General features: G+C 33.4%; 4 protein-coding genes across 4 annotated transcripts; 1 reads left to right on the forward strand and 3 right to left on the reverse strand.

Moving 5' to 3' along the window:
• Positions 1-1,176: 1,176 nt before the first annotated feature.
• Positions 1,177-2,424, forward strand: EAE97_001783 (uncharacterized protein; the record flags this gene model as incomplete). The annotated part of the gene is made up of 1 exon (XM_038872294.1): positions 1,177-2,424. The coding sequence occupies one exon, from the start codon at positions 1,177-1,179 to the stop codon at positions 2,422-2,424; it is 1,248 nt and encodes a 415-aa protein (XP_038736852.1).
• Positions 2,425-5,851: 3,427 nt separating this feature from the next.
• EAE97_001784 (uncharacterized protein) lies at positions 5,852-6,842 on the reverse strand (the record flags this gene model as incomplete). The annotated part of the gene is made up of 2 exons (XM_038872295.1): positions 5,852-6,388; positions 6,501-6,842. The coding sequence occupies 2 exons, from the start codon at positions 6,840-6,842 to the stop codon at positions 5,852-5,854; spliced, it is 879 nt and encodes a 292-aa protein (XP_038736853.1).
• A 311-nt stretch (positions 6,843-7,153) lies between these two features.
• EAE97_001785 (uncharacterized protein) lies at positions 7,154-8,264 on the reverse strand (the record flags this gene model as incomplete). Its single annotated transcript, XM_038872296.1, has 4 exons — positions 7,154-7,737; positions 7,789-7,894; positions 7,950-8,202; positions 8,257-8,264. The coding sequence occupies 4 exons, from the start codon at positions 8,262-8,264 to the stop codon at positions 7,154-7,156; spliced, it is 951 nt and encodes a 316-aa protein (XP_038736854.1).
• Positions 8,265-11,177: 2,913 nt separating this feature from the next.
• EAE97_001786 (uncharacterized protein) lies at positions 11,178-13,418 on the reverse strand (the record flags this gene model as incomplete). Its single annotated transcript, XM_038872297.1, has 7 exons — positions 11,178-11,294; positions 11,349-11,915; positions 11,972-12,250; positions 12,317-12,331; positions 12,381-12,778; positions 12,850-12,942; positions 13,007-13,418. The coding sequence occupies 7 exons, from the start codon at positions 13,416-13,418 to the stop codon at positions 11,178-11,180; spliced, it is 1,881 nt and encodes a 626-aa protein (XP_038736855.1).
• Positions 13,419-17,672: the final 4,254 nt, after the last annotated feature.

Raw genomic sequence — 17,672 nt, forward strand, 5'->3', positions numbered from 1 at the left:
ACTGAAACAAGCTTATCTACAAACTCAAAACATAGGGAGCCAAGAACGGTCGTGAAAAAATCTCAATCTCTGTTCTGCCTCAACCTTCAATTCAATTGTGGACTTCAAGGTTCCGGAGCACTCCAATCGAATGCATGTTATTGTTATGCTTTGCACTCAGACTTGGTGGTCTGAGTCGAGGCTACCAGCGGGCTCATACGCAGTCTTATGAGCTTGTAGACAAGATACGGAATATTACCTCCCTAAATCATCACTTGTTTGCTAGTTCAATTCCCATTGTTTTTACTCTGCATCATCAAGCAATATAATGCAGGGTAGAAAGGCTAATAGGAGGCTAGGTCCTCTATAAATACAGTGCCTCTCGTCCAGCTGTAAGATAAGATATCGTGAAGCTGAAGGAGAAGATAATGTGCTACCTCACTAGAGCCGAGCTTAGTTGCTGCTTACTGTGGCATCTGTAATACGAAATGAGCAGGTTGGAATCGGAGCTGGATTCTTTGGTATGCCTAACGAAGAGGGACATGTCATGCAGTGATGATATCGTATATCCTCCCCGTGATCTTCATTGCGATAAATTGCATGTTACTAGATTCAACATTCCGATAGATATATGATTCAGGCTACTGCTGCTGATCATTCGATAGTCAAATGGACTGTAGAAAAATTTTACCTTCGCGGAAGATCTCCAGTTCCCCTACTTTCAGAGGCTCGAGACAGCCTTTTGAATAAGCTCGTTCTTTCTATCTCAAGTGAAGCTTGGTTTTAAGAATCTGCCGAAGACAAAATTTTCAATTAATTTCACATTGGATGACGGTAACGAGCGCGAAAAAAAGGAGTAATTTCCTTAGTCATGTATGGATACACAAGAAGATGTTTCTATATATAGGTTTCACCCGTCAACTGAACGATGGCTGTCTCACCGCTTTCAAAGCGATCATCTATCAGTAGTCTGGATTTGTCTTGATAACGCTAATTAAACTTTGAATGCGCCTGAGGGAAGAGTTCCGCTAGAATTATCTTAGTATGAGTTCAGTCGTTAGTTTGCCAGGCCGTTCAGTTGGTAGGCGAGTTGCTCTACATCTCAATACTCCCTTGTCATCCTTCCTTCATCATCATTGCATTCATTCATCACACTACCAAGCAACATTTGGATTCATACATCACATATGTTTCATGATGCATCATTCTTTCATTGCAGCGAGCTTCATGGTTGGAGCTGTTACAGCTTTTCCGTTTGTCGCTAAAATGCCTGGTGTCGACTCTAGTCTATTACACAGACAAAAACAGCAGCAACCAGACACTACTTTTTGCCCATTCAATGCAAATCACATCGATACTCCGGGTATTTCAGATACTTACCCATATAACGGTGCTAAGAATGGTCTTCCAGGGCAAGGGAAGGGAGGGTATCAGGTCCCAGCTCCTGGAGATACTGATCATCAATTCATCGCTCCAAAATCGTCTGATATTCGTGGGCCTTGCCCGGGGTTGAATGCTGCCGCCAATCATAATTTTCTTGCTCGAGATGGCATCACAACATATAATGAGCTTGTTGATGCTCAGCAAAACTTGTATAACGTTGGCTATGAATTGGCCAATCTTCTTGCTGTTCTCGGCCTTACATTAACCGATGGCGATATCGTAACCGAAAAACTTTCCATCGGATGTGATGCCACTTCAAGAACGTATTTCTTACCAGGGACAGGTGGTTCAGAACCGGGCTTGAATGCACACAACAAATTCGAGGCTGATACATCCCTCACACGCAACGATCATTTCCTTGCTGATGGCGATAATTATTCATTTAACGGAACACTTTTTGGAATGATGACGGAAACTACAGGTGGCAATTACAATCGTGACGGACTTGCTAGATACCGAGCCCAGCGTTACCAACAATCACTCAAGGACAACCCGGATTTCTATTTCGGCCCCGCTTCTCTGCTCCTCTTTGGTGCTGCCTCTTTCTTGTACGAGTTGATGCCATCTGGGACAAGAAATTACACACCAGATTATGATACCATTTCTTCATTTTTCGGTGCTAAGCAGAATCCAGATGGCTCATATTCTTTCACGGGCGAGGAAAAAATCCCAGATAACTGGACGAACCGTGCCACCCCATATTCCCATACTGAAGCCACAAATGAGATTCTTGCTCTATATCTCCAAGAACCAGTTTTGTTCGGTGGTGCTACCGGAAATGGTGGCTTTGATCTCATCAATTTTGGTTCCATCAAAAACGGAACATTGATTGCAACGCCTGGTTCTCTGGAGGCCTCTTGCTTGCTCTATCAACTTGCTACTCAGAATATTCCTTCTTCGTTGAATAGTGTTTTTGCTCCCTCTATCACCGCACTTGAATTTGTTACGAAAAAATTGGATCCCTTGTTTGGAAATTTGGGATGTCCAACTACTCTTGCATAAATTTTTTGGTAGGGTAAGATGTGGGACTTTTCTTTGTATATATATAATTGTTGTTTGGAGACCTGTACATGAGATTTTAGTTATTGTTGAATATCATACCATGAGAGCTCCAATTTTAGAGAAAGAGGGAATGAAACGCATCTTCTATTTCTATTCTGACATATCTACACACCCATATTTTCTTCGCTTACACGGTAAAATATACAAATCTCATAAACATTCACGTGTTTGAGAAGATGACCTGTTACACCATCTGTCCTTAGATCAGACCTGTGGCTAAATTATGATACCAGAAATCCATAGCAATAAGACTTATGTCGCTATTTATTACTTGCGACGGAGAAGGAGTTTCAGAACCATAATCTCAAACCGGAAAACGCATTCACGGTGAACGGAATTGAAATTATAAGCGACATATCTTCCCATCAGATTCATTTTTAATGAATTCCAAAACTCTTTTATCGTCCCATCCACATTCACTCTTCTATAACCGAATACCTAAACAAAATGCACTTCACACCCCCAGCTTCGCAATCCACAGCGCCTTAATCTTCCACAGCGAAAACAAATTAGCTCTCAGATTACTACTCGCATCCATGCCTACACCGTACTCACAACCGAAAGCACCCACACCGTCATATCCCGTCTCGCCATCGTTTCCACCCTCGCAGAAGAATCTCCACGCCTCTCCCCTATCTCTCATTAATCCTCCTCCCAATCAGCGCTCCATATCCCAACTTTAGATCCAACTCCTTCTCATCCTCCTTCCAACTAACCAACTTACCCCTCCTTACCCGACTCCCATTCTCGCTTACACCCCACACATTTCGCTTCAACCCCCAACACATTTCCTCGCTACTCTGCTCCTACGACGAGTATGCCAAAACACGCGCTGCATATCGAAAATTCCAGACAATCAGAAGAAGAAATTTTCATGAGGTGAACATTTTGATGCGACGTGGAGAAGTGTATGTTTGGGATAATTTTAGGATTTTGCAGGGGAGAGAATGTAGGGCTGTGAAGCCTGGGATTTGCAGGGAGGAGGGTGTGGGGTAACAGGAGGTGATGGATATGTGGGGAGGGGCGAAGGTTAGGGGGCTAGTGGGGATGGGGATGGAGGAAAGACGGTTGGTGCATGTGCTGGAGAAATGGGTTGAGAGTGATGATTGGAATTTTGGGATAGAGGAGTGCAGTTGAAACTTCACTGTAAATTTGTAATTGTATTAGCCGATTATCAAGGTTATCAAACCCTTTACCTGTTTAATTGAAAATATAATCTCTCCGCTTACTGTAAGCTTCCCACACTTAATTTTGTGCCAAACATCAGCAGATATTAATACAAAAAGACCAGACCAAACTTTATGCTGCATAACCGCGCGAGAGTAAATTCACCTAATTTAGCGAGCCTCCCCTGCAGAAGTAGCCCATGCCTCGAGGTATATGGGCGGTTAAACATCATTGGTTCCTAAGGATCCTAAGATTTTCAAGAATTCAAGCAGTCTGGTAAGCCAAAGTGGAGACCAGATAACCCAGTCAATTATGCAGCTGGTGCCGATTCCCGCGTTAAGTTACGAAAAGGGAATCTGGCCGCATGAAGGGTCGTGTTACGTCCTGTGGATTTTCAACCACAGATTTCTGTGCATCTCATTCAAACTGTTAGTGTACCAGCGTTTATGAAGCATCTTTCGACATCTTGACGTCGAAAAGGAGACGCCATGCGCGAGTTGGAGAAAGTGAAACTAAACTTCCGGATCCGTGGCGCTCGGTTATCCTAAAAGCACTCAAAGCCACTCGAAGATGTTTTTCCGAAAGACTCCCTTACAGCGAAGTTATGTCTTTGGTGGTTCTTGTAATCAGAGTGTGATGCAAGAAATTAGGAGAGGAGAGAGACAGGGGGGCATATTCAGTATATGTATAAGGAAATGAGCTTTCGTTGAGACTGTTCATCAGTGTTTTCCATCTTCAGTATTGTTATTATCCAGATCTTTTCTAGCACCAGTCATTTATATATATTATATACTTCTTTATCACGGCTCTCCGTCCTAACTATCAGAAACATGGTCTTGTCGTTGACGGTACCATAGAAGCCCTTTACAGGGCAGCACACATCGCCATCCAGAGGGATGTGGAACTAAATCCAAAGGAACATGAGACAACTGCTTTAATATTTCACGTCCTTGCCACCAATTGTTTCTCTGGTCTGGACAGTAGATTTACATGCGCTCCAGAGTATTATCCGGATCCGAAAAAGGGAGAACAGATTGATATCGTTGTGAGATACAGCCAAGGAGGAGGTGAAGTACCACCGCAGAAAATTTTGATGATTGGGGAGTGCAAGAAGCCTTTGCGGATGACGGGCAGTCATTTAGTGAAGCTAGAGTGGCAAGCATATCGATACTGTCAGATATATTTCCAGTCTGCAGAAGGATCTGCCATAAGTCGTATCTTCTCTGCGGCCATGGTAGGAGCCCACATGAAACTATAGAGATGTGAGAGGGACGACACCTTCAACGCCGACAGGGAGAAACAGCCAGGGATGTATCGGGCGTACTGGGCCGAGATCGCGACAGGGGAAGCATTACCTTCGTCAGATGCTAATTGGGATAAATACCGAGATATCGGAAAGAGTTCAAACAACGAATATTTCGAGCAGAGTTTCAAATTCATGAAGAATAATCCTCCACAGCCGATGACCACCAACTCTCAGTTCCGTGGTGAAAACAGAATGAAAAAGCTTGTTGGAGACAGATACGGAAATCCTGGCATTATTACATCCGAAACGCGCGAAGTAAGAGAATTGACCGAAAACATGCAAGCCATGGGTGTGAGCTCTGGAGCGAACTCTAGACCAAGTCGAAGCACTGCATCCTCCTCCTATACAAGCTACAAAATTAACCCTAGTCGTACGCCGAGAACCACGAACAGACCAGAACCATATCCGCAACCTTCTAATCGCCCATCCGCCTCAACGGGATCAGCAAGCTCTAGTCGGAGTAGGCCAACTATTGATGAGCGTCCAAATGCATCGGAGAGCTACTCTAACCGAGGTGACCCGAGATCATCTGCTTCTAGCTATCAACGTGCCGATGATTACATTCAACGACCAGCCGGATCAGCTTCAAGTAGAGCTCCAGCTGATTACGGGGAAGCCAGTCATCGGGAAGAAAGCAGTTTGAGACCGTCACGATCTTCGGACCAAAGAATCAGTAACCCAATCTCTAGTTCTAGTCGGGGACACGAACGTGAAAGGGAGTATTCTGAGGTTCGGCCTTCGCGATCAGAACCAAGGTACGAGGGGAGCTCGTCGCAACAAACAGGCCAGAGATATGGTGTTCCTAGCACCAGCTCCGGTCAAAGAGAAGATCATAGGGGATCGTACACGGCACCACCAGCTCCTCGACAGGGTTTAACTCAAGCTAGCCAACAATTATCGCGTCCAATCCATGTCCAGGTAGAAGTTGGGTCCTCGGAAATTTACTTCAACGATGGGTATAGAGACCGACGTACCGATCGTCAGAGCTGGCTCTTCTGGCGAATCGTGATCAGAGAAGAAGATGTCTTGTATCACTCCGCCCGACTTCGATCTTTTGAAAACAATTACTGTTGATGACATTTTCGTGTTGTCGTATATGCATGTGTATTCGGAATGATCTTTATCATACCACTGTCCTAAAGTCACTGGAGACATCGCTAGATCCAAATACCTTATGAAGATACCGACACAGCGCGTGCCAACTCTACAAACATTTACAGTTTTTAAGGAGTCAATAGCCGCGTCATTGACGAATTGAGGATTTGCGAGATAGGGTTCTTCTGGGACGTGAGTCTCATATCGTGGAAGCTGGATTTCAGCTCTTGACATTTCCTTGTCATCGCCAATGACACCTATTCTCTTTATTCCGGGCGCGTTTTCGTAATAAAATCCACTGATCCGGCCGTTGTATTGCAGCATAGCCCAGTGATACTGACTATAATTATCTGGGGTCACATATGGGCCAAATGTTCACTCCCTTCCTAACGTCGTTTGTATCTAGAAATTATAAGCAAGAGTTGGCAAAAGTTGGAAATCCACGAACCAATACGGTGGGAACAGATTCAACAGGTAAGTCAACGTAGAGACGTAACCAAACATCGCTAATAAGTTCACCTGGGGCAAGTGACATATGTACTGCTACTTCACCACGACTACACACGAAATACAAGCCTGATGAGAAATATGATTCGATAAACACGATACACTGAGACATGAAATACATGGTGAGCCCGGAGATATATTCTCCATGACTGGTCAATGAAATAAATCTAAAAAATCCCAGTTCTGGCAGTTTCTTTCGATACAATTGCTCAGGTTCATGCAGCGAGAACAACGCGGCATCAGCATCAAACGTTGCCGGAGGATGGTTTGGCTGGTCCCACATGACCTGAACTCTGTTTGATTTAAATGAATCTACTATGTTGGATACACACAGACCCGAAACGCATTAGACCTCTCACGGAGATGAAAAATCAAGAAATCTTACATTATGGGAGTATATCAATAAGTTGGTGTTTTCAACCTGAATTGTACCGTGCCAGGAATGCTTCGCTTGAGGGATCCTGCCCAGCCACTCAGACGTCCAACTAGACCCCGCAAATCTTATGGCGCAAATGCCGTGTATACTGGAAACAATATCGATCTCGGTCACTGTTTGTAAGATTTCAATTCCATTACTGGATGTCGTATCTTGGGCTAAGTCTCGAATGTATTCTGTGCCGTAAACTTCATTGAATACTGCTCTAATGTAACAATTGGTTCGATAGGGAGTAGCTGTTCAGTTGGTTGGGAGATCTGCTGTGCTAAATGTGATGTCTCCCCAACCACTAATAAAAATGCAGAATAGGCTGTTTCGGATCCAACATAACCCCAAATTCGAGAACGCAGTTCAAGAGGAAGTCTTGACAGAAACAGTGGTTGAAGCCTTGCGAATCCATCGTCAGCTGTAGAGAGTAAGGCGTTGCTGTCGATTTGTTGGTAGAGTGGACCATGCCATTCAGCTGGTCTCTCCCAAACAGTCGAAATATTGAGGTTTCTACCCAATTCAAACAAGAATTTGGCACTATTTTGCTTTGTTTTCCAACTCAAAACAGAATAGCACCAATCGTGAAAACAATAAGCAAATGTGTCTACATAATCATCTAGATCTGGACGGGGGTGCAGAACAATTCTCTTAGATTCAGGATGACCAATTAAAGATGTTTCGACTGTTAGATAATCAAACGTGAAAGCTTTTGTCATGACGGCACCCTCAGGATTATCGAATAGGAGATTCATGACTAAAACAGATGTCAGTACTGCAGTATCAGCAATTTTGATAAACAACATACCTGCGCGTGTTTTCAGCTGCCATTGCTCGGCTGGATTTTCGGAAAGCCATTCTTGATATCCTCGGCGGTTTGGCTCATTGACAAAAATAAAAAGGAAAAAGTCGAGCTCGACAGAGGATACAGTATTCACTCGCCTGGACATGAGCAAGTGGAACAGGTACTCCATTGTTCGCTTTTTCCTGTTCATCTTCGTTTTGGCTACCTGACATTCGATTTTCGGTTCTGAAACTCTCGGGTCCCTCTTCTCTTTCATCAACTGCATTCTCGGCAGGTAAATCGATTTCATCGTACGTGGTGACGAGATCAGAATTCATCATCTCGTTATCATCGCGTGATTCCCCGACCACTGCAATCGAACTTTGCGGGGTCCTGCCATGATTATTTCCCCTTCCATCGCTGAATCGCCGACAATAGCTGGACTGTCAATTTGCTTGTTCGACATGTCGACAGATATATCCATAGAATTACCTATCCATTGTTGATTGATCGATAGAATTTAATGAACATGCTGTCGTACGGTTTGTCAGCTTATGCAGGGCAACCTTAATCGATAGCGCGCGGCTATACCACCCCTCCGAATTCAGCAGCTGTACTTGGGTACAGTAAACGTCAACCAACCATTCAACATCGGCGGCGGAATGTGAAACACTTTGTCTAAATCACCAAATACGTGATCTTTCCCTTCTATTGGTTGACGAAGAAAATTCTAGAATTATTGATTTAGTCATTGCATATCACGATACTAAACGAGGTCCTACTGGCATTGCTAATATCGATTTGAATCAATACCTATTTCTGTAGCCAGTGGTCAATTGACCCTAGAATCTGAATACACAGGTCTAAGGACACGGTAATACAGCGTCAAAAACCTTCCCTCTTTTCCCTTTCGCCCCAGAAACTAGCAAATCTGTGCATGTTATATGGAATTCAATTATACAATTCATACTGATAGCCAAGTGTTACTCATGCAATCAACATTCAATGCTCGAGTATGAAGACACTCAACCGTAATCAGGCAGCTCGTGTGATTTGACTTTGATGTAACATTAACCGATTTCCCTACTATGTGTACATCCCTACTATATGCACAATCTCAATCACTCATTTTGAATAACTTTAAAAATTAATAACAATTTCAATTTATAAGATAAAGAGCTAGTAATTTAATCAATAAATAATAAGATATAATATTATTTAAAAATATAATAAAATCTTTAGATTTTGAATTTCAATAGAATTAATAGTGCTTACTCTTTATTAAATTGTAATATAATCTTTTCCTTCTTCCTCTTTAAATTATTAGTTTCTATAATATCAAAAAGCTTTATAATCTTTATTAATATTAAATCTATAATAGAAAAAGCTTTAAAAAACTTTTTATCTTTTTTGATTAAAGATTTTATTAATTTTAGAATCTTTTTAATCTTCTTTTTTGTATTATATACAATCTAATAATCAATCTTTTTTTATAATACCCTTTTTTTTATTTCAATTTCCTTTTATTTCTTTTTAGCTTTTTTTTTAGCTTTTATTTGAAATTTAACTTTTTTTTTTGTTTCTTTTTAAATATTTTATTTTCTTGATATACTCTAATTTTAATAATAATAAAAAATGATTATAAAAATATATTATTCCCCTTTTCTTTAATAAAATTTAAATATTTTGAATAAACTCTTTTTCTTTTTTCAAGTTTTAAAGCTTTTTCTAAATCTTTAGATTTATATTTTTATATAAAAGCTTTAGTTTTTAATATAATTATAATTTTAAAAAGCTTTAAAATAATTTTATAAATAAAAATATAATAAAATTCTAATTTTATTTTATATATTATTTTGATATATATAATATAATAAGAGTATTCCTATAAATTTTAAATAATATAAATAATATAGAAAAGATTTTCAAAATAATATAATTAATTATAAAACTTTTATTTATAAAATATATACTCATTTTTTCAAAGAATTATAAAATATTATATTTTGTATAAATAAGCTTTTAAATCTTTTTAAATATATTCTATTATTATATTAATAATCCTTCTATTATTGTATATTAAATTATTCAATAATGTATTATAATTTATTAAAAAGATATTAAAGATTCCAATATCAAGAGGCTATAATTGATATATAGAATAAGGAAAAAGAATTAAAATAATAATTTTTAATTTATTATATTTTGAAAAGAATTTCATATTAATATAACTAGAATAATTATCAATAATAAATAAATAATATCTTCCATTTACTTTTTGATATATAATAGAATCAAATATATTTATAAGCTAATATAAGTCAAAAGCATTCGACAATCACTTATTACTTGAGATTTCAAAATAGGCTTTATCCTTTTCCTTTATATTCTGAATTTATATATTTTATAAATTCCCTAAATCTTTTTTATAAATAAAAGCAAAAGAAAGAATTATTCTATTAGTATATATAGCTATTAATAAAATAATAAACTCTCTTAATCCATCTTACCTAGCTTTTATTACTCTACCTTTATTATAAATACTAACATTTATTATTCTCTTTATAATCCTCCTCATATTAATTATAAAACCCTTCTCATTCTAATTATATATATCTCTCAACTATATATTATATTTTATAATTATTTTTATTAATTAAATTAAAAAAAAGGAATATTAACAAAAGTGTTTTAGATAATAAAGATTAATAACAATAGAAAATAGCTCAAATCAGATTATAAAAGTAATTAAATATAGCAATATTATCAGCTTTTATATACAAATTATCAATATAACAAAAATACTAACTTTTAAAATATATTGAATACCTTTTAACAAAATTACTAATCCAGTTCTTTCCTATCTTTTTATTTAGAATCTCTTTTATAAGATTTTTGATTATATAATTTATAAAAGGAATAAATCTCTATATCAACTTGTTAATTTGATTAACTAAAACCTTCTCCTAATTATTAAAAAGTATTTATTTTATATTAAAAAGGAATTATTTTCTTAAGATAGTTTTATCTCTATACTACTAAAAAAGTATAAATTAATCAATTTTGAAGAAATTAGTTATCTAAGTATATTTAAAAGTTTGAACCCTTTTCAAATGATTTAATGCAAGTTCTATATAAATCTTTAAAGATATATCATTAATATTTGAAGCTATAATATTGACATTTTCAAAATCGTGCACGTAGTAGGGACATGTATATAGTGGGGAAATCGATTACGAGAAGACGTAACCTCGAGGTAACTTGCCGTTACCTCACAAAAATCGATCTCAGGGCCATGCCATAGTATAAAATTCAAACGAAAATTCTAGGGAACTAGAAGATTATGTTCTTAAAGATTGGACTTTCATTTTCTATGGTTTTTATGTTCCAGCTAGGTATCGGATTATGCTATACTACTTTTCATAATCCCGACAAATGACCTCACTCATTTGTATACCATTTGCAGGCTGGTCACCTGGATTCCAGAGGCTAATAAGATCCGTGGATGTTGTGAACCACCAGGCAATATGCTACAAATCGTCAGTAATGTTCGTTAAGAAACTATTACGCTATGAATTTCGAACCTCTTCAAGGCCAAGATCAAATACCTGTACATGATCATTCGTATCAACAGATGGTGTTTCTTCCTGTGTGAAATTGACGTCTACCACAAACTCCTCTTCGGATTTCCCGAACCGTGCCGATCGGAACATTATTCTCGAAGGCGGAGGATGGCTCCTATCGTATATGATCTGATGAATTGATACTTCTGGTTTATACCATTGCCCCAAAACTAAAGGCGGCTTGTATAGGTAATGTATTAAGATTCCCACGCAGCGTTCATTAATCCTACATGAAGTCACTTTCTTCATTTGGAAAAACTTCCCAGAACTAAAATAAAGACCAAAGTTATTAAATTGGTATTTTTGAGGTTGTTGTCTTGGTGTCTCGTAGTGAAGTAGTGGTTGTAAAGGCTCTACTTCATTTCCATCACTGGTAATGTTGAAGTTCTTCAAGGCCCAGTCAGAATTCTGAACACAAATCCCCGTGATCTGTCCTTGAAATGTTAAACGATACCAGTCGTAGAATTGGTAATCGTCAGGAGGTATATACGGTCCCAGATGGCATGTCCTTCCATGTGTGGTTTGTATCTAAATCGGTGTAAGCTATTGAGTACCAGGAGGGAAGCTATTTGTATAGAACTGACAACGAATGCTGGTATGTAATAGCGCGGACTTCTAGTGTCCACGAGCTTGATCCATACAAAAGATATGCGTTCATTGTGCTCTAGAGGTAAGTGAAGAGCCACACCACTGTAAACTCCCGTGAGCTCCGTGTTTTCTCCATAATAAGCTTCCACTACAGTAATAAGTCCCGTGTGAAAGTGAAAGGTTATTCCTGTAGTATATTCGTATCCCTTATAAAATGGGATGTATCTGTATAAGCCATACCCATCTCGATGAATATAATTCAAGAATGACTCTCCCTATGACCATTTTGGTGAATCAGGATTGTCCCATATTCCGTCATTAAATGTTTGCATTTTGCGTACATCTATATTGAGACCCTGCTAGATTTAGTTCTTTTATCAAGCTCTTAAGTAGTAAAATACTAACTTTGAAAGTGTAATAGAGCTTAACGTCTCTGCGAAAATCTCGTTGGGCGTCGACATACCAAACAAGACCAGATGTAGGGACTTTACCAACCCAACAAAAGGATCCATCCTCACTGACTATCTGGATTGCACATATACCATGAGTTCCTATTGCAAGTTTGTAGGAGCAAGCAATTGCTGCATCGGTGATTGGAATTGTGGTTGACTCAGCACAGAGGCTCTGTATATAATCTGTACCGAAGATCCTGATCATTTTTGGAACAAGACTTGATTTGGGGTACAATGCCACAGAAAGCTGTGCTGGACGATGCATCTGGTAAAACAAACGTGATGTCTCGTCGGCCACGATCATAAACGAGCCGTAAGCAGATGATGGGCCGACATATCCCCAGATAAGTGCTCTCAACTCTAGCGTTAGCTTCGACAAGAATAAAGGTTGGTACTTTGGACCAAGCTCAGTCATATCTGACAAAAGGTTCCTTCTTGACAACGACCTTCTGGAAAGGCCATCAGTTCCGTTATACCAATATCTTCTTCTTCATCCTCTCTATTTATCTCAATGACTATAGTTGGTGTCAACATCCATCAATAAACTTGAGAAATATATCCTTCGAATAGCTTGCTTACCGGCACGGAATTTGTATTCCCATGGTTGCACTTTTCGTTTTTGTCGCCATTTCCAGAAAGTATCAATACCTGAAATTTCTGAGAAAAAAGGGGGAAACTGGGCTTGACATAATACACAATATTTGCACGCCATCCTAATATTGTGTCGTGGTCGTACTTTTGGCAAGCTCTCCTCCCCTAATGATTGCGTGTCGAAGTCCGCCGGTAACGTCTCCATCGTTGCGTTTTCATTGCTCAACACATGGTTGCGTTCCTCATCTTCCTCATGCGCCAAACTTCCCTGTGCCGATGATGGACGTGACATTGAGGCACCCTCCATTAAATTTCCGATCAACATGTGTTCTTCGTTTTCAGTAGTTGCAAAGCTATCTCGAGATGGTGATCGATCTGATTCGCTCACAGTCATTTCCATTGTCGAATATCGCTGATCAAAATATGTCCGTGTAATTTGTTATAGAAGAGAAGTCATGAATTATCTCATCCTCAGACCACACGGTGATTACATAATTTTTGGCCTTGATTTTGAGGCAAAGGTCTCCCAAAGATTTATTATTATAGAGTTTGAAACAATTTGATTCCAGCTTTGATGGAAAAACTAATAATTTGTTATTTTTTGATTTTTCAATTAAAGATTATAAATCATTTGATAATTATATTATTTTAATATAGTTTCAATATATATAAATAGATTTTCTTATTATTTTAATATATTTTTTATTATAATAATTTTATTTAATTATAACGTAGTTTAACACCGAGTGGCCTATATCACCGAGTAGCCCACTTTTACCTCAATTTACACTTTCAAACTCATATTATTCAATAATAATTGAATCAATTAATTGAAACTATTAAAAATCTAATAATCTAGAATCTATTATATTATTTTGATAGGTTTTTGTATTATATCCTATCTTTTCATATTTATTATAATATTAATTAGAAGATATTTCTTTATTAGAATTCCCCCCTTTTTGATACTTATCGTGTTGAATCTAAATATCAATCTTTTATTGAGATAATATATCAAAAGCCTTTTATCTAGTAAACATTCCTTCTTGACATAATTGAGTTTTTTTTGTATATCGATGTTTGCTTAATACTTTATTTGCTGCCTGAAATGTACAATTCTTTACACTTAAAAGTATATTTTTATGAGCTAATCTCTTTGTATCTTTAGCTAAAGTTAATACAGTTTCGAATATAAATATAGAAGAGCTTAATTAATGATAAGTTATTCGAAATTTAATTAATATTGATTGAGAAAGAGTTTTAGTTGGGTTATAAGAGGTTTAAAAGATCCATTAATTTAAATTGAAAAAAGGGGGGGTAGGTATGTAAATTCGAATATTTAATTTTGAAAGTATAGCTTCAGAATTAAATGGGATTAAATCTATTCCTCGAAACTTTGTTTTTATATTCTGAAAGATAATTGATTTTTGATATACAATTTTGAAAGTTATAAAGAATTTAATCTTCGAAATATAATTAATATATATCTTAATAAATTTATCGATTTGAGTATTATATGAACATTTCAGATTATTAAAATAACTAACATCAAATAATTGAATTAAATAATTTGAATATAATAATAAATTTAGATATATAATATTATTTTTTTTATAATATATTTGAAAAACTACTAATTTATAGTTTTTATATTCATTTAATATCAACATTTGATATTTGCTCTTTTTTCAATTCTTAATATGCTTGTCAAAATATTTCAATTATTTTAAATCTATTTTATTGTTTGTTTATCCATTAGATATAGATTTAATAACCCATTCTATAGAAAAACTAATTTCGATATATTAATTGGAGAGATGAATTTATCTTTGAATTATTAAAAATAAAGGAATAATTTTATTCTCCATATTTCTATATATTATTACTATAGCCCATTCTCGATTGCCTAATTATACTGATTTATTTCTGCTGTATCTCTTAGTATTAGTAATAACTATTGCTGTATATATAATTCCTATTATAAAGTTTATTTCATCGAAATTGTAGAAATTGTTGTTCAAAATGCTATATTTCGCTTATATATTTGCAACTAATCGAAACCACTCTTTAATAAACTTAGAATCTTCACAAAAAGCTCTTTGAAAATCATAAATATGATTAAAACACATCTTTAATTTAATTCAATACTTTATAAATCAATATACCCAAAGCTTTCCAATATATTTTATATCTCTCAATTCAAGAATATAATTTGCTATATCTTTTATATTCTTTAATTTAAATAGAAATCCTTTTGAATCTATATTGAATATATATTAAATAATTATTTTTTCTTTTAATTTTATAATCTTATAACTATTAACTCGAATTTCTATATAAAAAGATAAATCTTTTATTTTATATCGAAAAATCGTATAAGGGATATTATAAAATATAGTAGCTTTTTGAATATTTAGTTTTTTATCTTTATGAATAACTTTGATAGCAAGAAGTATATAAGCTTCTTGATTATTCGAATTTATTATAGATTGTTGATAAAACGTATATTGAAAGAGAAAGATATAAATTGAGGTGAAAGTGGGCCACTCGGTGATATAGGTTACTCGGTGTTAAACTACGTTATATATATATATTAAAAATATATATTTTTGAAAATTAATATTTTGTAATAATAATTATTCTTTTTTTTTAATTTATTATTTTCATTTATTGATTTATATAATTATATATATTTTAAAGATTTTTTTAATTTTAGTAATTCTATTATATTATTTATATTTCTATTAATATTATTTTTATTAAAAAGTAAATGATTAAATACTATTTTTTAATAATAATAATAATATAATAATTCTTTATTTTTATATAATATATTGAAATCGTTTTTGAATATAAATAAAATTTATTATATAAATTATAAGTAAATTGAAATAAAATTAAAATAAAAATGAAATATATATTCAATTATATTTATTCTTATTGATTTCTAAAAACTTCTATTACTTTCTATTAGCTTTTATTTAATTTATTATTAAATTATATTATATTTTATAAATATTTATTAATTTATAAGGTTTTTTACAAATTTTTATTATCTTTTATAGATTTTTATTATTTTTTGAAATCTTTTATTATATCTTAGGAACTTCTATTATTATATTTTCAAAACAAAAGAAAAATAATAAATATTCTAAATAAATTAAAGCTAAAAAACTAAAGAATAATCATAAGATTATATTAATTATATCTAATATATTAATAATATTAATAATTAGATTAAATAAATATATAAAACAAATTTATAAAATTAAATTAAAAAATATATTTATAATAATTAAAAAAGAAGAAATAAAGAAATATATTGAAAAATAAGAAAATCTTATTAAATTATATCTTAAAAGAATTCTTTAGTTTTTAAATTCTATTATTATTTGAAAATCCAAGTTTATATAAATCTGAATTCTATATTATTTAATTTATAAAAAAAATAATACTTTTTATATTATTAAAATTAAATTTAAAAAAAGTTTAATATTTTATTTATATTTTATTTTGATAGAAAAGATTATTTTCTAGATAATTCTATTAATAAAACTTGAAAAGAAGCAATTTGAGGATATCAAAAAACTTTCTGGAATATTATTTTATTTTCTGAATTTCGAATTATTAAAAGAAAAAGCTGAAATAATTAATCAAATTCATTAATTAAAATATATATATATTCTTTTAAATTCTGAATAAGTGACTTTATCTAAATTTAGGAATATATTTATATTTCCTAAATTATAATCTAATATTAGGCTTATAATTATAGATGAATATTATCTTATCTTATAATAAAAGGATTTTCAATCTAAGTTTATTATATTGAGATAGTTATAATATCTTTTATTTCAAAAAGTTATATAATTTGAATATATTATCATTTTGAATATAAAAAGTCAAAAGATAGTTTTAGATAATAAAGGATTTCAAAGATTGGGTTTTAATTATATTAAATATATATTATCTATATATTTATTAATTATTTAAATATTTTGTTAATAATAATTCTTATTTCTTATAAACAAATTAAATCTTTAAAATCTTTATATTATCTTTTAGATAATATTATAAATAAAGATGGGAATCTAATTTTAAAGAAGATTTCTAAGATTATAATATTTATAAATTCTAAAAATAAAATCAATATAATAAAAAACTATTTTCAAAATATTTTTTTAAAAAAACAAAAAACAAAATTATATTATATTTTATTAAAATAAAGAATAAAAACCTTAATATTATAAATATTATTATTTTATTTTATTTAAAGATTAATATAAAAAATCAAATAATAAGATATAATAAATTTATAAAAATAATATTAATTATTTATATTATTATTACTATTATCACTTTTACTATAAATATTAATATCTATAATATAAATCTAATTATTTTTTAGAATATAAAAAAGCAATTAATTATAAAGATATAATAAAGAATAAATTAAGAAAAAAAAGAATTAGAATATATTAATATAATATATATATTTATTCTATATTATTATTTTAATTCTAATAAATTCTATTTTATAATATTAGAAGAATTTAATATTAATATAAATAAAACTCCTATTTTGATATAGAAAATAATAAAAAGATATTTCTTATTATTTTATTAAAAGATAAGACAGTTTCAAATTTTATAA

The sequence above is a fragment of the Botrytis byssoidea genome (assembly GCF_014898295.1).
Source record: "Botrytis byssoidea strain MUCL 94 chromosome Unknown BBYS_003, whole genome shotgun sequence".
NCBI lineage: Eukaryota > Fungi > Ascomycota > Leotiomycetes > Helotiales > Sclerotiniaceae > Botrytis > Botrytis byssoidea.